Here is a 21,066-nt window from a genome sequence, read left to right on the forward strand (position 1 = left end):
CATGCTATGTTTATACTCCCTTGGGGACTAAAGGAACTGTTTTAAATAATTTCTGAAGTGCTGCATGGTTGCTGCATCACTGGAGGCTTTCCAAAAGAGACTGGACAACCATTTGTCTGACATGGTATAGGCCAGGGTCTCCTTCTCAAGCAGGGGGTTGGACTAGAAGACTATGATGTCCCTTCCAACTCTATTGTTCTATGTTCTCTTCCTTTATTCTTGCTAGGATGGGTTGTTGCCAAGCAGTGCCTTATCCCAACTATTTTTGATATCTTGGATGTGTACGTCTGTTAGAGGTTTAGTAATACAGGAAACAGCAGGACAAGTTATTTTCTGGGAACAAGATAAGGCATATCAAGGAAGAATGAGTAAAACTGGAGCTGTAATTGCAGTGATGGTTGCAATACTTAATGAAGACAAAAATCTGCATTTGAAGGACTACAAATGAGCCTTCACCACAAGTTGAAGGCACTTCAGGAGTGTAGCCACTAGACACATAGATCATTTGTTTCAATAGGATTAGATAGAAGGTAGTTGGGACTCTGGAAAAGAAACAGACTTTCTTAAAAATCTTAGTCTTCCACATGAGCTAAGTCTTTTCCTGCTTTCCTCTGTAATTACTAATGAGTGGCAAAATAGGGGTATTCCCCAATTTCATTCTTTCAGGAGCAGAAAGATGAAAGAAGATTCTAATGAATATTAGTTACTGGAATTGAAAAAGTGTTTTAACTTAATTTACAAGTTATTACTGAATCTTTATTCAAAATAGCTCTTCCAACTTCCTCAAAGTGACATCAGCATTTTAGAAAAATCCCAAGGTTTGGAAGAGTTAAGAGAAAACACTTTTTTAGGCAGGGGGAAAGGACTTCCACAAACAACACGCTTTCTGGAAATACAAATTAATTGGTATGACAAGATGAAAAAGAGGGAAATGGAACAGAACAAACGGAAAAATGGCATTTCCGAATTGCTGGTTGGGTCGCATCCTGCATATTACACCACTGTGTGTTATTAGAGATCTCACTGCTGCGTGTTATTGCAGAGTTGTAAGGTGAGGCTTGATTTAAAAAATTCTTTTTTCAGTATCATCATAATTTCACCAAATGAATGGTTATAAATTGAGGAGTACCAGTGTTGAAATGTTAAAAAATATAGTTGTTTGCTGAATTTTGACATATGCTGCAGCACAGCCAGTAATATATTTGCTCAACTCTCAATTGTTATAAAAAAAACAAAAAGACAAACTAATTCCAAATGCTCTTATATTCAGCTAAGCGGCAGTAAGCAACATCACGCTTTGAATTTTTCAGCTTAGTTCTCCAAATCTCCCATCATGTCAGCAAATGGATTGGATAACGGCAGATAGAATAAATGTCATTCTTCCATTCAAACTAATATGCTTTAGGAGGTACTTCCAGTAGGAAAGACTGATTACAAGCAGTCTGTTGGGTTCAGAATTTCTGTTCTGAGCAAGGCATGAGTGAGTCATCCCAATTTTATGACATTTTTGAAGACTTCCAAAAGACTTGTTACATGAATCACTGAAGTTGTTAACCAAATCATGCAGTGCTTGAAGGAATTCGGTTTCCCGCATTGACTTGGCAGGACAAGAAACAATGGATGGAAACTAATCGAGGGGGAAAAGCAACCTGGAATAAAGGAGGAACTTTCTAACAGCGAGGACGATTAACCAGTGGGACAGCTTGCCTTCAGAAGTTGTAGAAGTTGTCCTCCATCACTGGAGGCTTTTAAGAGAAGACTGGGCAGCCACCTGGCTAGATGATCTCCAAGGTCCCTTCCAGCTCTATTCTGATTGCTTTTAAATGCCAACCATATGATCCCAGGATGCTGCAACTGTCATAAATACATGCTAGTTGCCAAGCGCCTGAATTCTGTTCACATGACCATAGGGATTTTTTCAGTGCCGGTATAATTTTTAACAGTTTCTAAATGAATTTAGGTTATAAACCAAGGATTAACTGTCTTTACAAGAGAGGCTAAGAAATACAATGAGTTAAAATGTTTTTGGCAGACATTGCCTGTGATGTTGCCAATTTTTACTCAAATGTTATTTTACACAAATGGCTTTAGCTTTTACTTGAGAGCCCATGGGCTTCATGTGGCTATGGAAAGCTAGTAATGCGGCCCCACTATACTTTATTAAAATGCTTTACAATTTGTTGTTTATAATAAGTTAGCTATATTTTACATAGAACCCAAGACAAATCCTCTTCACTCAGTTCAGCCCAGGCAAGCCAAATATTGGATGTGCCTTTAGAGCAGGGGTCTTTAAACTTGACAGCTTTAAGACTTGTGGACTTCAACTCCCAGAATTCCTCCTCCAGTCATGTTAGCTCAGGAATTCTGGGAGCTGAAGTCCACAAGTCTTAAACTTGCCAAGTTTGAAGATCCTTGCTTTAGAGGGTTGTAATCAGCTGGACTAGACGATTTTATCCACTTTCTCTAGTGCATCCAATTTCTTTCCTCATTTTTTGGTCTTTTGATAGTAAATCAGTAAAGTCAATCTGTTGTTTTAACCTTAGCCTGACTGACTACATTGTGTAATGGGAGCTAGGAAAATGGGTTTATTTTGAATATACAGTATGTATCTATATCTATATCCTGGTCATTGAACCTGCTCCTTCCTCTCTGTCCTTCTGCAGGGCCTGGGCTGTCAGCTAAGTAAGTATATGTTCTGTTTTTATGTGTGTGTTAAACAGAAAGTTCATTTTCCTTCAAATTAGTGCATTACACGGTAGTTGTGGTGGACAACAATCTTCATCTTAGTAGTTGTGCTGGGTAAGAATGGAGAGAGTCGTGACACCCACATGGTGTCAGGGAGAAGGCAACTGACTTCTCAGTCGTATGTGTGGTTCCTCAAGGTTCAGGATAGCAACCTACGCAATTTGTCTGGGAACTTGTCAAGACAGGATTAATTAAGCTCTTAAGAATGGTTTGCTCCCATTTTATCATGATGATCGTGGAATTTCTCTTTCACTCATGCGCATGCACATATCCGAAAGGGAGAACACAAATTATACCTCGTGATTTCATGCCAGTAAAATGCAGTGTCTCCTTGTGCAAATAAAACATGTTGGAGAATGAGAGGGGGAAAAAAGGGGTGGGAATGGGCATAACAGAGAAAAGCCATTTGAAGGCACCTCTTAAATTCTTGGGGTACAAAGTTTGCGAATGTTCCTCCCCTTCTGCAGAACGTTAACTTGCAGCCGTGTGGAAAGCAACCTTGGCTGAGCACCCCCTCCCACTCTTCAGTCTGCAAAGCACAACTAGGTTGGGTAAGGGAGCTTCCTCTACTGCAGGGGTCTCCAACCTTGGCCACTTTAAGACTTGTGGACTTGAAGTCCACAAGTCTTAAAGTCGCCAAGGTTGGAGACCCCTGCTCTACTGCCCCCCAATTCATTTTCTCTCTCCATCCCCACCTTGCTTTCAGAAAAGAAGGATCCTCCGTGCATACCTAGTGAACCCAGATCAGATCCAGAACTAGATCCAATCCTAAGGCTGATTCAGATGAACCCAAGGAACACTCTTTGGTGCCCGGAGGAGGGAGACTGCATTCCTTGCGTGCAAGTGATGTTAACTCTTGGATTACTGGGTAAGGGAGTTGACTCAAGCATCTGTTCTTGGAAGTGTAATTTTTTTAAAAAAATAAATCCATCTTTCAGTCGTACAGTGTGTGGACTGGGTACATATATCTTGTGCAAGTATTTATATTATGTATACATTTCTTACTAGGATTACATTCATATTACAAACTATTCAATCTTACATATCTTATCATTATAACAATATCATTTAACTTCTTACTTTGTTTTCCAACTGTTTATAAAATAAATCCCATATCATATAATATTCTGCTTCTTCTTGTTCTTTAATTGCCAAAGTTAATCTACTCATTTCTGCACATTCCAATATTTTCATAATCACATCTTCCTCTGTTGGAAACTTTTCATTTTTCCAGTTTTGAGCAATTCTAGCTGCTGTTAATATATGTTTGATTAAATAAGTTTTTTTCTTTACTATAATTTTCAGGTAAAATCCCAAATAAGAATATTTCAGGTTTGAAATTTATGTATTGTTTTATCATCTTTGCCAACCATGTGTGTATTTTAGTCCAATATCTTTTAGCTTATAATAATAATACTTATATTATTATATTATATATTAGTATTATTATATAATAATAATACTGCTACCCTTCAAAAAGACCTCAGCTATGTATCAGAATGGTCAAACAAATGGCAACTTCAAATCTCAACAAATAAATGCTCTGTCTTACATATCGGCAAAAAAAATATATCAGAAAATAAAATGCAAGCTGAATAGTCAAGACCTTGTTGATTATCCAAACTCTGTCAAGGACCTAATGATCTAAATGCTAGAGCCCACTGTAACTACATAGCCAAAAAGGCATTGAGTTGTTAAACTAATCCTATGTAGCTTCTTCTCTGGTAATATCATACTACTAACTAAAGCATACAAAACATTTGCTAGACCAATACTTGAATACAGCTCATCAGTCTGGAACCCACATTACGTATCTGATATTAACACAGTTGAGAAAGTCCAGAAATATTTCACAAGAAGAGTTCTCTACTCATTGCAAAATACCTTGTGCCACCAGACTTGAAATTCTAGACCTATACAACCTAGGACTATGCCACCTTCAGTCCAATCTAAGTATAGTATATAAAATTATACACTGCAATGTCCTACCTGTCAATGAATACTTCAGCTTCAACCATAACAATACAAGAGCACACAACAGATACAAATTCAAGGTAAACCGCACCAAACTTGATTGCAGGATATACGACTTCAGCAACAGAGTGGTCAATGTCTGGAATACTCTACCTGACTCTGTGGTTAGTTCCACAAACCCCCAAAACTTTAATCTTAGGCTGTGTACTATTGACCTCACCCCTAAGAGGTCTTTAGGTGGCGTACATAAGTGCACCAACGTGCCTACCGTCCCTGTCCTATTGTTTCTTTTTATTTTTCTTATATGTATCCATTTCATGTATTCATAACTATGTTTATACTTATACATATTATCTTATAATCATTTGACAAATAAATAAATGGTCTGCAAGTTAAAAAGAAAAGCTCCTATCCATGTCCACCACATATGGTAGTAAGTTCCAGGTGTCTGGTGACATTTCCAACATTTCGCTGATTTGTCTTTAAACATCTTTGCCAGGTACAAAACGCCATTTGTAAAACATGCAAATTTTCTTTATAAGCTGTTGACATTGTTAGTTTACAGTTTCTGGAACTAGTAGAGAAAGAAGAATTGGCACAATAAAAATAAAAGATCTAAGCAAAACTTTTTTTGAAAATGTTCTTGGAAGTGTAATTGTGCCAGCATTGGGTCCTGGAGGTGGAGGGGTGGGGGAGGCAGGAACTTAATTTCTTGGTGCTACCATTGTATTGGTCTAGGGCAGGGCAGGGCAGGGCAGGGTTGAAGAATGCTATGAAAACCATCTAAGTAGCAACAATAATTTAGGGCTGTCTTCATGTTTGACAAATTGCCCAACCTCCAATCAATGTCATGGTTACAATGCAGATGGCTTAATAGATTTTAATTGAGAAATTTGATGGCAGATACCAACAGGAAAAAGTTCCCTCCCTGTCATGGTATCATTGTTTTCGATAGAGGAGAATATTTGTAGCCCAGGGTTGAAATGAGGGGTTCTTGGTGCTCTCTGAGCTTGGTGGTTTTCTTGCGGATGTTTCATTAGGCCAAATTAGGAGACGGCATAAGGCTCATTAGTTGGACTAGGAGTAGAGAAGAGGTCTAGTTGCCAAAACTCGCCATCATCCCATAAGCTCTCTAGACATTGCAAGAGGAGAATCTACGGTGTCTGAGAATCAGGCCAAATAATCTTTTTCAATAAAATCGCATACAGGTAATCCTCAACTGACAACCACAATTGAGCCCAAAATTTCTGTGGTAAAGCAAGATAGTTGCTAAGTGAGTTTTGTGACCTTTCTTGCCACAGTTGATAAGTGAATCGCCACCGTTGTTAAGTTAGTAACAAGGTCTGACGTCCCCAATGGCTTTGCTCATGAGGGGGTCGAAAAGGATGATCACATGACTCTGGGACACTGCAACCATCATACATAGGAGTTAGCTTCCAAGCATCTAAATTCTGATCACATGACCATGGGAAAGCTGTAAGGGCCATAAGGGTGAAAAACAATCATAAGTAACTTTTTCTAGGGCTGCTATAACTTTGAATGGTCACTAAATCAAGTGTTGTAAGTTGAGGATTACCAGTAACTGGAAAAGATGCTACAAAGCTGCCTAGGTGATAGCAATGGCACTTAGATTTATATACCGCTTCACAGTACTTTTACAGCTCTCTCTAAGCAGTTTACAGAGTCAGCCTATTGCCCCCAACAATCTGGGTCCTCATTTTACCCACCTCGGAAGGATGGAAGGCTGAGTCAATCTTGAACCTGGTGAAACTCGAACTGCTGACAGTCAGCAGAATTAGCCTGTAATATTGCATTCTAACCATTGTGCCACTATGACTCTTGTTGATACAATAGTGGGGGTTTTTTTTTGGCCCAAGCTACTTCACAACGTTGAGGGTGGGAAAAAGAGATAGAGGGGGAGTCTTGAGCTTCTAAATCCAAAGTGGGACATAAATAAATCTAATAAATAAATATATTCTTGCACTTCAGGTGTAAAAAAATTCCAAGCTTCAGTTCTTAGACAGGTTCACGGGGTTAGCATCTTAGAGGAACGGATGATTGTAGCACATATATTTGCAGGTAGAAAATGTCAGCTTTATCTTCCACTAAAAGTCTTCCTGGGCAGTAAGGCTAGAAAAGGCCTTCTCCTTAGGGCCTCCAGCCAGTGCCATGTGCTCACCAGTCCTGGACTCTATGATCAGGTTTTCCCAAAGGTGGCACTTTCAAGGTTGCTGGGACATGAAGACCAGGTAGCCCACTCCAAGCCTGTATTGGATGGAGATTCTGGAGGTTTCAGTTCTGAGACACATGGAGGAAGGACATTGAGTGAAGAAAGGATGTTTCAGGCTAATGATCTGAGTTGGTAAAGGGCATCTCCTTAGGTCCGATACCCTTCATAGCAGCCTTTCCCAATTTGACTTTGCTGACAAGAAACGATGGACATTCTAGTGCAACCCAGCCAGGGGTAGGATTCTACCAGTTCGCACATATTCTCTAGAACCGGTTGTTAACATTCTAAGCAGTTCGGAGAACCGGTTGTTAGAAGAAATTACTGGCCTAATCCTGTAAGGAAGGCAGGGAGGAAACATTCTGGTGTTGCTTACAGAAACTGCCTATCCATTAACCCTTATTACATTCTTGGCAGGACGAGACTTCCTGTCTCAGGAACTTCTCTGGAGTTTTTTTTTCCCCTCCTTTGCTTGTGTGGAGTGACCATTTAAAGTTACAATGGCACTGAAAAAAGCAACTTATGGACATTTTTCACACTTACGACTGTTGCAGCATCCCCACAGTCATGAGAGGCCAGGCAAGGAGATGTATGCCTCGATGTGAGTGATGTTGAGTTGGCCACGCCCAGCCAGTCCCATGTCCACCAAGCCATGCCCATCAACTAAACCATGCCCACAGAACCAGTTGTTAAAAAAATTGAATCCCACCCCTGAACCCAGCCAGTAGTGAGATTCAATCTTTTTTTACTACCGGTTCTGTGGGTGTGGCTTGGTGGGCATGGCAGGGGAAAGATACTGTAAAATCTCCAGTCAGAGGTGGTAATTGTCGGTTCTCTGAACTACTCAAAATTTCTGCTACCAGTTCTCCAGAACTGGTCAGACCCTGCTAAATACCACCTCTGAACCCCTCTGAAATATCCTGGATCAGCGAAGACTTCTTATGTCTATTTCTTAGACTTCACAAGGCAATAAAGAGCTCTCCTCTTGCTGTCAAGGCAGCTAAAATCTCATCCTTGCCCAACTTGTTAAGTCTCTCTGCCATTAGATCTCTACTTCCTTATTTAAATTTCCCACCCCAAAAACAGCCATCTCAAACCACAAGCAGCCATCAGAGGACCAAATTGACAGACATTTAATGTCTTCCCAAAAAACGAAAAGGAAACAATTGCTAGCCAACTATAAACCTTTTGTTCTGCCTTTTGCGTTCTTTTAGCTCTATGTAATGTGCAAAATCTATTTTTAATAGACCAGTTGGGAGGAAGGCAGGGACCTTTTATTCACAAATATCCATTGAATTTGAAAAATCGTCTTTGCAATCCTTGATTTGTAACATTTGTATGAGAACTCATTACACAGATTACATAAGCTGCTCTAAAAATTTGGACTGTTGCACCCAAGAATGGTTGAAGCTATGATTTCACATATTGCTTCACCTGTTATCTTTGGCAAAATAGATGCATTCCAATAAGCAAGCTCTCATTCCTTTTGTTTTTTTTCTAGGGCCATCTGCATTGGGTGCCAAACAAGATGGAGGAGCCAACAAGATCAGAGAGCAGCCCAAGGGACACCCTAAGAGTGAGTAGGGCCTTCTTGACTGCAACTCCTTGTTACCTGATGGAAACTGTCCTGATTTTGCTTTTGATCCTGGTCTCTTTCTGTCTCCAGAAATCCCACGAACACACATTTTTCTCATGGCTGAGACATATTCTTCTCTTTCTCGTTGTGTTGAAGTGGAGGTTTGGCTTCCCTACGATTGGGAAAGTCAAAATAATTCCTTGGTAAGAGCCACAGATTCCTAGAGGCATCTTCTTTCCTAGAGGTGGTAAGATCTAGTTCAATGATGGTGCGCCTTTGGGGCTAGGAGTATCAAAAGTTCAGAAAGTCCTAACTTGATGCTGCCAGTGTGTCATTTCTGCCTCCCACCACAAAATAGAATAGAGTAGAGTAGAGTAGAGTAGAGTAGAGTAGAGTAGAGTAGAACAGAACAGAATATAATAGAATTCTTTATTGGCCAAGTGTAATTGGATACACAAGGAATTTGTCTTGGTGCAAATGTTCTCAGTGTACATAAAAGAAAAGATACATTCATCAAGAGTCAGGAATCATCAGGTACAACACTTAATAATAGTCATAGGATACAATAAGCAATCAAATCATACTAGGAAACAGTCAATAAGGATACAAGCGAAAAGGTTACAGTCATACAGTCACAAATGGGAGGGGATGGGCGATAAGGAGTGATGAAAAGATTAATAGTAATAGCAATGCAGACTTTGTAAATAGTTGGACAGTGTTGAGGGAATTATTTGTTTAGCAGAGTGATGGCATTTGGGAAAAAACTGTTCTTGTATCTAGTTGTTCTGGGGTGCAGTGCTCTATCGTGTCGTTTTAAAGGAAAGAGTTGAAACAGTTTATATCCGAGATGTGAGGGGTCTGTAAATATTTTCACGGCCCTCTTTTTGACTCATGCAGTATACAGGTCCTCTACTGAAGGCAGGTTGGTAGTAGTTGTTTTTTCTGCAGTCCTAATTACTCTCTGAAGTCTGTGTCTGTCTTGTTGGATTGCAGAACCAAACCAGACAGTTATAGAGGTGCAGATGATAGACTCAATAATTCCTCTGTAGAACTGTATCAGCAGCTCCGTGGGCAGTTTGAGCTTTCTGAGTTGGTGCAGAAAGAACATTCTTTATTGTGCTTTTTTGATGATGTTTTTGATGTTAGGTGTCTATTTTAGGTCTTGTGATATGGTAGAACCTAGAAATTTGAAGGTCTCTACTGTTGATACTGTGTTGTCTAGTATTGTAAGAGGTGGTAGTATGGGAGGGTTTCTCCTAAAGTCTACCACCATTTCTATGGTTTTGAGTGTTTTCAGTTCCAGATTGTTCCGGTTACACCACGAGGCAAGTTGTACAACCTCCTGTCTGTATGCAGATTCGTCGTTGTCTCAAATGAGACCAATCACTGTTGTATCATCTCTGCAAACTTCAGTATTTTAATAGATGGATCATTTGAGATGTAGTCATTGGTATATAGGGAGAAGAGAAGTGGAGAAAGCACACAGCTTGGGGTGGTGGTGGTGCTAACTGTACAGGTATCAGATGTGATTCTGCCCAGCTTTACCTGATGCTTCCTGTCTGTTATGATCCACTTACTAGCGTGTTCAGGTACCACTAGCTGGATTAGTCTACTTAGAAGAATGTCTGGAATGATGGTATTGAATGCTGAACTGAAGTCTACAAAGACGACCCTTGCGTAGGTGATTTGGAGATTCAAGGTGTTGTAGGATATAGTGCAGCCATATTAAAAGGCAAACAATTATTTATAAGTTTATTTACTTTTTGAAAAGATGCAGTCCAGTCATGAATGGTATATAAAAAAAAAAAGAAATATGAGCTGAAGCACATTCATTTTTGGAGTCTGGCTTTCAAGAATAATTGTTGTTGGGAGTTGGTGAATTTGGCACGTTACCCAAAACATCATGGTGTGTCTCCTTTGACAGACGTGTCATACATTCATCATCACTGATCTAGTTATTTATTATTATATTGATTCCCAACCCTTCTCTGGAATGATGTCTTGTCTTAGGCCAAACATATAGAAACATAGCAGACAGGTAATGCAAACTTTACTGTTGGTTATTTACTACAACTGTGCAAATGGCAGGGATGCTATTAGCACCATTCACATACTGGTACATTGGAAAGAATCTCCCAAAGTCAAGGAAGATCTCCTTAACAAAACCCCAAATTTTCAAAGTCTGATGTAGAAGGCAAAAGAGTAGTCGGGGGGAGGCCCAAGGGTCAATGCATCACAGAAAGTTCGTCAGAACCAAAGAAAGTTGTGAGATTCGAAGTCAACATTCAAGACACACAGAACCATAGAGTCATTAAGAGGTGCAGTGGTTAGAATGCAGGATTGCAGGCTAATTCTGCTGACTGCTAGCAACTCTCACCGGCTCAAGGTTGACTCAGTCTTCCATCCTTCTGAGGTCGGTAAAATGAGGATCCCAGTTCGTTGGGGGCAATAGGCTGACTCTGTAAACTGCTTAGAGAGGGCTGTAAAGCTCTGTGAAGTGGTATATAAGTCTAAGAGCTATTGTTATCTGGGTTACCAGAGGGTTGTTGCCAAACAAGAGACTTGGGTGTTGCTATTCTGAAAAGTAGAGCTACTGTTAGGTGAAAGCAACCAGAATCACTTGTGAAGAGTCTCAACACTAGTTTGTTGCTAGTCAATTATGTTTACAAGAATCTCACCTGAATGACGTCATTTCCCTGGAAACAGCAAGCTTCAAGGATTCTGGGGGAAGTCAGGCATGTGCCGCTTCCTGCAACATAGCGACCCCAAACTTGAGCTCCTCTTAACTCAAGGGTCTTCAAACTTGACAGCTTTAAGAGTTGTGGACTTCCACTCCCAGAATTCCTGAGCTAACATGACTGGAGGAGGAATTCTGGGAGTTGAAGTCCACAACTCTTAAAGCTGTCAAGTTTGAAGACTTCCCCCTTAATTCCTCACTCCAGTCTAGCTGAGATTTACCATTTCCAGTGAGTGCCAGTGTCACTCACAAGAAGAGAACACAACTCCTTTTCTCAAGAAGCCTTTGTAGACCACCTTTGCTCTGCTCTCTTCTCCTACACAACAAGTCCTTGCACTGGATGGAGGTGGCAGGTCAGGCTCCTCAACTTCACACAAAATGGCTGCTTCTGTTGATTACCTGAGGAGTCTGCCTCAAGTGTTTGCAGTTCCTGAGGCAATGGTTCATCTGGTAATCCTGAAGCAGGTTGCGCATTGTCAGTCAATTCATCAGAGCTCACTAAAACAAAGGACAATAGTGCACATGGGGGTCTCTCCTCATTTTATCCTGCAAAGGTGAAGAGAAACAACCAGTCTACTGTCACTCAATGAATTCCAAAGTTGAGAAAGCACTTCCCTTGAGCCTCCAGAGTCACATTTCTCAGCCTTGGCAACTGAAGGTGTGCTGACTTCAACTGCCAGAATTCCCCAACCAGCATGCCTTTTTTTTGACCGCAGGTGGGGCTCCCAACCAATAATAGCCTACCAATGTTGCCGTGAAGACCTTTGTCTCTTAAAAAATAGATTCCATGGGTATGCAAATATACATACGTGCTTATTCTGTGTACTTTGTTTTTTGCTCTATTTGTTTATTATAATATACAGAAACTGAATTAGGTAAGGTAAAAAGGCTGGTCTTGTCAGACTGACAGGCTATCTGATCTATTTGGAAAGCTGACAAGCAAGGCATACCTTTGCTTGCATTTCTCTCAGCAACTATTAACTTATGATACATTTATTTACCGGTACATAGAAATCTTATCTTTCTTCCAAAGAATGCAAGCTAACATTCTTGCAATACGTTAGGCTGAGATTTACTGAATAAACTGCAATCCACTGGGTTAGATGCTGGCCTAGAAATCAGCCAAGAGATTCTGAGTTCTAGTCCCGCCTTATTCATGAAAGACAGCTTGGGTGATTTTGGGCCAGTTCCTCCCTCTCAGCCCAAACCACCACATGGGTTGTTGTTGTGGAGATGATAGGGGGAAGGTGTGTTGGATACGTTTACCACCTTGGGTTCCCATAAAGCAACTGTTGTGGTTCACCAGCAGCAGGTGCAGACGGCCAAGGTCTCGGAGAGCGAGGATTCAGATGAGGGCCCTGTGTGTGATGCAAGGATGGGGCCAGAACTATCAGAGAGTGGAGTTCTGCCTTTGGAGCTTGTGCTGTCCCAGCCAGTCTATGGGAATTGGATAGTTACTTAGGAATTATGAGCTGTCCCCTTAAGGGACTGCATCTTGGTAAATGTAATTGAAGGTATCCTGGGAAATGTAGTCCATGTCACGTGACCACATCTGTAATCCTGATTGATCACTAGTTTGACCCTTGATGGGTTGGGGGAGTTTTCCTCATTTTTTGTCTGAACTCTCTTACTCATGGCAGCTTCTTTCTATCACTACGAGATGGGTTAGGAGATAACCATCTTTTACTACAAGGCAGATATACAAAGGATTGGTCATTAAAGAAGAACTTCATCACAAACGTGAGTTATGAGGATACCTGATGAACCAATAAATGTTCTTTGTTATGGACGACTTGTTGAGTTATCTCTCTGCATCTGTACAGTTTATAAATCTACCTCTGTACAGGATACAGAAAAGAGCTTGTAGAGGCTGTCAGCAGTGATGCAGAGAACCCCGAGGAACAGGGCTGCTCGAAGGAAAGAGCAGCTGCAGCAGCACAGGCGACTCTGGAGTAAGGCTGCAAGGCGATGGCCCCTCCTTTAAGGGATAAAAGCCAGCCCTCAGAGGTGGGATTCTTTGCAGGAAGCAAAGAAGTTCTTGCACTTCAGGTCTTGTGGAAGTTCGGACAATCCTGATTTGTGTTTGGAGACTTTGGGTTTTGATTATTTCCTTGCAATTTAATCTAGTGTTCTTAGCAGCCTTGCACAACCTTGGCAAGGCTTGTTCTTATCTGGGACAATTAGTTTTTAATAGCATTTAATGTGAATGAACGGAATTCACAGAGAAACATTAAAAAGGTTTTGCTTTTATCTCTGTTTGGTGTTTGTTTGCAAGGCTTGGGTTAGAACAGTAACAAAGGTGGGATAGAAAGATAAATAAGTAAAATCAGCTGGCATATATGGCATGGTTTCCAAACTGTGGTGGCTATTTTCACACAACACTAAACTATAAGCAAACCATATTTAGGTTTAGCACAAAGTGTGTATCCAGGCATGGGGTTTTTTCCTCTCCTTATTTTACCTGTCAGTGGCATCTGTGCAGCTTCGTGGCTGGATGGAGATTTGAAGTTGGGTCTGCTTGGCTCAAGTATAATGATTTCACCGCATACATCCCATTTACTGGAGAGATATATCCTCACCAAAGGCGTCTCATTTTTATTGCATAACTTCCAGCCTCTCAAAACGTCACCTGGTGTTGCCTATTCAGACTTCTAAAGTCTTTAGGGCTTTTGGAACTTAGATCTTGAATTTTTAAAAAAAAGTCCTGTGGTTTTCATGTTGGTAAACTATACAAAGTGTGGTTGCAAAAGATATTTTCAACGTGGGATCAAACGTCACAATGGATCAAACAGAGTGGTTGAAGCTCCCCCCCCCCCACTTTTTGTGCATCACACATGCAGAGGGATGGAATTGTCATACATATAAAGAGAGGCAGAGCTGTTGTGGCCACCACCTTGACATACCTGGGGATGCCTCTAGTAGTGCTACTACCTTTTGACTGGCATCCAGGCAGTGGAGAATTACAGAGAATGCTATTTTAATAACTCCACCCCTTAATAAATAGACCATGAATTGTATAGTCTCACCTAATTTATCCGGGCAGTCTTTCCAATTATCTTACATGCTCATGTTTTAACAGAAGAGAATATCTGCAGCTCAGGATTGAACTATAGAGTCTTTGAAGCTTTTGGAAGTTGATTGTGTTCTTGCAGACATTTCATTACCTGATTAGGTAATATTATCAGTGCTACAGGGCCTGTGGTATAGGGTTTGCTCCCTGTTTATAGTTTTCCATGCCAGCGTTGGTTGGTTTTCTCTTTAATATTATATTGTATTGATTGTGGTATTGCTTTCTGCTTGATTTTTGTCTGGTGCTAATCCCTGCTTATCTCAGTTGCTGAAGAAGATGTATTTTGGTTATTGAACTGTGCTGTGTATAACAGTTTCCCAATTGTACTGGCTCTAGACATTGGGAACCATAGTCCTACCATACTGTATGGTATTTGAAGCAGAAAACTAGATTCTGTAATAGCTTTGTACCATATAGCATCAATATTGTAAATTCTCAAGTCTTTTTTCCACTGTGTATTGAAGTTGGACTGTGATTATATGCATGTATACATGTATGTGCCATTTAGTAGCAATCTTATAAATTCTCAAGACTCTTTTTTCCCCGCTATGTATTCAAGATGTACTGAGATTAATATGTTTGTATGCATGTATGTATGCAACTATGTATTTATGTCTTAGTGTAATTTTTGTATAATTTAGCATTTTGGGATGCTGCTGCTATTATATTTGTGATAATAATCACAAAATACAACTAGAGACAGTGAACAAGAACTTTATTATTAAGCGTTTATAAAAGGGAATTCTACTTGAATCCCTGCTGGCAGAAGACATTTCCCCCAGGAAGGCTGGGGTTTATATACAGGTTCAAATATATGTACAATCTCTGCCCCTTTCCTGGTTTCACAGTCTATCCAAGCTGTGTATCTCCCTACGCCACACCCATTGCATAACACCTGTTTCCTTGTCTTTGGAAACTACCCTTGTTCTCATTGCTATGTCTTCCTGTTATGTCCATCGAAGCACAATGGATCACTAACCAGTTCCATTCAGGTCACTATGGCCCAGTATCTCCCACATATATCCTAACGCCAAGAAATACAACCCCCATGTTCCAGCCAAAAACTTGACATTTACTTTAGAATATAACAAGTTACAAAACAGTACATGTTTATTAAATATAGTTATATAATTTTCCAGAAATCATTTCATAGTTCAAATATCTGATAAACATGGAATCTCTTCTGTTCTTCATCTTCTAAGGTGTAACTTGCAATATATATGTTATTGCCACATATAACAATATTATTATAGTTATTATTATTACCCTTGGGATGGTGACATTGATGGGTGGTTTTCTTATTTTTGAGAGCAGGTAGATCAGAATTTCATTTTAATGTGTGCCATTGTACATACAGGAAAATGACAATAAAGGTTATTCAATTCAATTCAATCTGGATGAGAAAAGTGCTTTGATTTCCACCACCCCTCTTCCTTTCTAGGGGTCCCTGCAGTACAACTGCTTCCCAATAGCTCTCAGTGGGGAATTGCATCTCAGAGTCTTTATGAGGCCTCACTATCATTCTACAGGTGTGTTACAAGTCATGCACCATGGACCAGGTGAGTTCTCTGGAAATAAGAAGTGAAACAATAAATCCATTTGATAAAATCAGTCTGAACCTCCACACTCACTGGATGGTTGAGGTAATTCCCCGTTAGGAGAATGAGTCATACAGGGAGACCTATTTGAGAGTAGTGTTTGAATAATACACACACAGCACACAGATACACTGTACAGTAAATGTAGGTTTTTTACTTTTGATAAAGGTTTAAGCAAAGTTCAAAATAAGCAGTCCAAAGTCATTCACAGGTAAGATCAGTCAGTTTTCAGTCCAAGGATAATCCAGTAACAAAGTTCAGTGTCAAAAACAGTTCAATATCAGACTTACATCAAATCCATGAATATCAGTCAATTAGAAGGAATGGCAATAATCTCCAACAGAAAGAAAAAGAGACTCACTGAGACTTCTTCTGAGACTAAGACTAAAACAACCCAGGTTTCTGGCTCCATTTTATGGCCATTTGAGAAACCACACCCAATTACACTTTTAGCATTCCCTTAAAGAGGCAGTATTAAAATGTCTATCCCGGTTTATATATGTCCAACCCAAATAGCTGTTAGGTGACTTACATTCCTAACATTATGTCTCTGCTGTGTTCTGTTCATAGACTGTACCTGGCCCAAAGCCACAGATGCCATTCACCTGTGTCAAGGTATGCTGCAATGCACTGACTTCCCTGTCAATAGTTTCCCCTCAGTGTTGGCACCAGCAGGGATTCAAGCAATTCCTAGAATTCCTTTCTGTAGCATAAAAGATTTAAAAGAACATCCAGGCGTGAACAAGGCTTCAAATCATAGTTTAAACCATAAGCCATAACTTACAAGCTAGAACAGCTGCATTGACATGGCACATTCAGCCCTATTATCAGGAGTGGGATTCTACTGGTTCAGTCCAGTTCTATAGAACCGGTTGTTATGATTCTGCAAAGTTCAGAGAACCGGCAAATCGCACCACTGACCTGAGAACAGAGCTGAACCTTCCTTAGGACTGAAGCTTCTATTTTTCAGTGCAGACTCAGACAGCAGATTGCAGAAAGGTAGATCTCTGAGTGAATCTGTGATTCTTCAAGCAGCTCAATCTCCCTGCCTACTTTGCCTTGTTTTGGGTAAAAGTTGCTCTTTTTTAATAAAAAATTCAATATTTACATAAATATTTACAATATTTACATACAAGCCATGCCCACCCAGTCACATGACCACCAAGCCACACCCACAAATTAGGGCATGCCCACAGAACTGGTTGTTAAGAAATTTGAATCCCACCCCTGCCTGTTATGATTGTTGTGTGAATCAAACCACTTAAATATTTCATTCACCTTCCGTCTAACCGATGCTCATTCCAGTTATGACACATGCTAGAGGCATTTTCTAATTCAGATTTCCTTTTAGGATTGGGTCAGATATTGTGGAAAGGTGGATGTCTGGGCCCTGACATTCATTCTTAAATACCAAATGTCATATTCTTATAACTGTAGGGTGAAATTTGAGTTTCTGTGCCTGAGGAATATTTGAAATATTAAATAAAAATTGCACAGGTCATCATACCTATAATATGCAATTCTGGGCTACAGAAGGCAGTTAATTCTGATTGCCCTAAATAATTTACTAGCAGTTCTGCAAAATTCATATTAAACATGGTATTTAGGAATGAATGTCCTCAACCTACAATCATTAGTTTAATGACGGTTCGAACTTACATCGTCCCTGGAAAAAGTGATGCATGGCTGTTTTTCAGACTTCTGTCATATCCCCATGGTCCAGAGATGGTATTCAGCAGGTTCTGACCAGTTCTGGAGAACCAGTAGCGGAAATTTTGAGTAGTTAGGAGAACCGGCAAATCCAACTCCTGACTGGAGATTTTACAGTATCCTTCCCCTGCCACGCCCACCAAGCCATGCCCATAGAACCGGTAGTAAAAAAAAATTGAATCCCACCACTGCCATGGTTGCATAAAATTTGGACACTCGACAACTGGCATGTATTTATGATAGTTACAGTATCCTGGGATCATGCGATCACTTTTTGCGACCTTCTGACAGGCAAAGTCAATAGGGAAGGCAGATTCATTTAACAACCGGGTTACTAACTTAATAACTGCAGTGTTTCATTTAACAACTGTAGCAAGAAAGGTCATAAAATGGGGCAAAATTCAGTTAACTCTCTTGCTTGGTAATGGAAATTTTGAGCTGAACTGTCATAAGTCGAGGACTGACTTGGTTTGTTTATTTATGTTCCACCTGTAATATTTTGATAAATAACTCAAAACAGCAAACATGCCTAATACCCTTCCTGCCTCCTGTTTCCCCCCCAACTACAGCCCTGTGCAGTGAGTTTACCTGACAGAGAGAGAGTGACTGGCCCAAGGTCATCCTGCCAGCTGGGTGATTTTTTTTTTTATGATTTTTTCTTGCTTCAAACTTAACGAGATTAATCAATTTCATCATATTGGGCTATTTACTTTTCAAAAAAAAAATCATATTTCATTTGTGGGTCCTGTCTTGGACACACTCCCATCTGTAGATGCCATACTGCTGGTCTTGGCTCACACTCAAAAGGCTTCAGAGATGAGATAGTTGCCTACATTAAAAAAAAAAGGAATTGATTAAAATAGGGGAAAAAAGATAACAAGGGAACAGACAGCCATCTAGAAAAATTAGATGCTTTTTGATCTCACAGGAAACAACAGCCCCATTTGCGTCACGCAGCCCTGGACAACTGATTTGAGCCCTCAATGCTGTGGAATGCTAATAAACAAATTTTATCTTACAGTGCCAAGATTAGCCACTTCTGTGGGGCTACAGTCGGCAATTCTACATGTGCAAAACGTCCCTAAAGGACTGCATTTCAAACTCTGGCTGTATCTGAATCGGACCGACGGATTGCAAGGTCTTGATCAGAGGACTCCCAAGTTGCTGGTAAGTGAAGGTTTTCCCCCAGTGTTTGTCTTAAGCTTAGTTCTTCTCTGTTGAGATCGTCCTTGCTTAACAACAGCAGTTGGAACCAGAATTTCTGTCGCTAAACGATGCGATCATAATGAGGTGTCACATGAACCTCCTCGCTGAACAACAGCAATCCTGGCACTCCCGTTACTATTGTTAAGTGAGGCTCACAGGCCTCTAAGCGAGTCCCAGGAGAGTCGCAAACAGGCTGGCGGGCCGGTAAGTGGCTGCTTCTGGTGGGAGAAGGCTCACAATTGGGAGACACTGAGTGGGATTGGGAGTGATTGCTGCGGAGTGGGAGGAGGGTGTCAGACCTGCCCCAACTTAGATATTTAAGAAAGCAAGACCCTCGACTCCATCTGATTGAAGTGATTCTTTTTTTTTTACTAAAGTTAAGTGGTTGCTGCAAAAGCCAAGCTAGATCTGAATATTCCCATGCAAAGGTTATCATTTTCCCCTTTCTCTGGTCCTTCCCTCTTGATCAGTCCATCAGTGCCCAATCAGTGCCCACAACAATACAAGAGCACACAATAGATACAAACTCAAGGTAAACCGCACCAAACTTGATTGCAGGAAATACGACTTCAGCAACAGAGTGGTCAATGTCTGGAATACTCTACCTGATTCTGTGGTTTCTTCCCCAAACCCCAAAAACTTTAACCTTAGACTGTCTACTATTGACCTCACCCCTTTCCTAAGAGGTCTGTAGGGGGAGTGCATAAGTGCACCAACGTGCCTACTGTCCTTGTCCTATTGTTTCTTTTTTTTTATTCATATCCATTTCATGTATTCATAACCATGTGTGATGGCCCGTAGTCTCTCAAAATAACCCAAAACCCAAAACATACATTAAAGTCCGGTAAGGCCTTCAACTTAACTTCACTGTTTTATTAGGCACAGTTTAAAGTCACAAAAGTAAATAATGAGGCAAACAGAAAACCAAAACAAACCGCATTGATGAGAGTTCCAAAGCAAGCCAAAATAACTAATCATAAACTCCAGGAAAATAACCGAGAAAAGTCCCTGGGAAGAAGGCCAGCAAAGATAAACCTCTTTCAAGGTGAACACTAAATTGACTCCTGCAAATTCTAACTGCGCAGTTGCAAACTCATATACATAGCTCCCACCTGCAAGCCACAAGGAGGATCATGGTAATCTCCTCTTGAGTAGACCTTGCTTTTCCCTGATCCTCTTCTACCTGGGTGACCTAGGATGGATAGGGGATGAGCCTGGATCCTCCTCTGACTGCTCAGCCGGCCTCTGCCCTTCCCCAGCCTCCTCCACCACCCCTGGAGCCACACTCCCACTCCCTGTTGGCTGTTCCTCCTCTTCCTCAGAGTCAGTCTCTGCCAGGGGCATGACACCGTGCTTATACCTGTTACCTAATACTTGCTTGACAAATAAAATAAATACATAAATAAATAACTAGTGTGCTGGTTTGAAGTTTTGGGAACTGCTTTGATGCTTGATGTCTCTCAGTGTAGTTTCACATTCTGTTCCCAGTTCCTTTTGTCCTTGGCAGCTGGCTCATTCCAGTTATTGTTAACTTGTCTCTCTGCCCTCTGTTTGTCTTTCCAACTCTCAAGCCTGAACTTTACTTTCCCAAATTCCTTCCCCCACCCCCCGCTCCCCCGGGCTTTATGGCAGAATGCCAGCAGAATGAAGAAGCTGAAGATGGCAGAGCTGACAAGCGGCTACTGGAGCAACTTTCAACCTTCTCTGCTGGGTCCCCCATTGGCTTTGCTTACAGGAAGCCGGCAGGCAAGGTCACAAATGCTGATCATGTGACCATGAAATATAGCAACTATCATAGGGGCGAAGCGGATATCAAGCACCCTGATTGCGATCACGTGACTGCAGGGACACTGTGATTGCTGGAAGTTAAAAGTCCCACTCGTTCAGTTTCACTGAAACTTTGAATTGTCACTCAACAAGTACTTGTTAAGTGAGGACTACCTGCAACCCCTCATTTACTCTTTTTCCTTACATGGTTATAAACCTTGCTCATTCTGTTACTGCCTCCAAATGAAAGCGATATGGAGCTTCAGGGTATCAGATCTCCGAGTTTTTATTCCCGGCTCAAGGAAAGAATGACTAAAATCAAGGGATTTCCCATCATTGTTATTAAGAATAACAAGATGTTGCTTCTTAGGTGGAAATCAGAAATGGTTGTTGTTTCAGCCTAAAGAAACAGCAAGTGTCAGCCCTATAAGGTAGGCCAGACTAAGAAACCAATGC

The 21,066-nt window shown here is 40.7% G+C and overlaps 1 protein-coding gene across 6 annotated transcripts in view; it reads left to right on the plus strand.

The window, feature by feature from the left end:
- The window catches only part of IL17RC (interleukin 17 receptor C), a 50,933-nt gene that overhangs the window by 1,044 nt on the left and 28,823 nt on the right, over positions 1-21,066 (plus strand). For 3 of the 6 annotated variants that reach the window (XM_026717906.2, XM_087923495.1, XM_087923498.1), the window contains exons 2-8: positions 2,664-2,682; positions 3,452-3,613; positions 8,448-8,522; positions 8,613-8,725; positions 15,771-15,888; positions 16,498-16,542; positions 18,659-18,804. In XM_026717906.2, coding sequence (XP_026573691.2) covers positions 2,664-2,682; positions 3,452-3,613; positions 8,448-8,522; positions 8,613-8,725; positions 15,771-15,888; positions 16,498-16,542; positions 18,659-18,804 — 678 coding nt within the window. The remainder of the gene's footprint in view (positions 1-2,663; positions 2,683-3,451; positions 3,614-8,447; positions 8,523-8,612; positions 8,726-15,770; positions 15,889-16,497; positions 16,543-18,658; positions 18,805-21,066) is intronic. The other 3 variants (XM_087923496.1, XM_087923494.1, XM_087923497.1) reach the window with 3 other exon arrangements.

The sequence above is a fragment of the Pseudonaja textilis genome, chromosome 2 (assembly GCF_049901715.1).
Source record: "Pseudonaja textilis isolate UNSWEBS1 chromosome 2, rPseTex1.2, whole genome shotgun sequence".
Classification (NCBI taxonomy): Eukaryota; Metazoa; Chordata; class Lepidosauria; order Squamata; family Elapidae; genus Pseudonaja; species Pseudonaja textilis.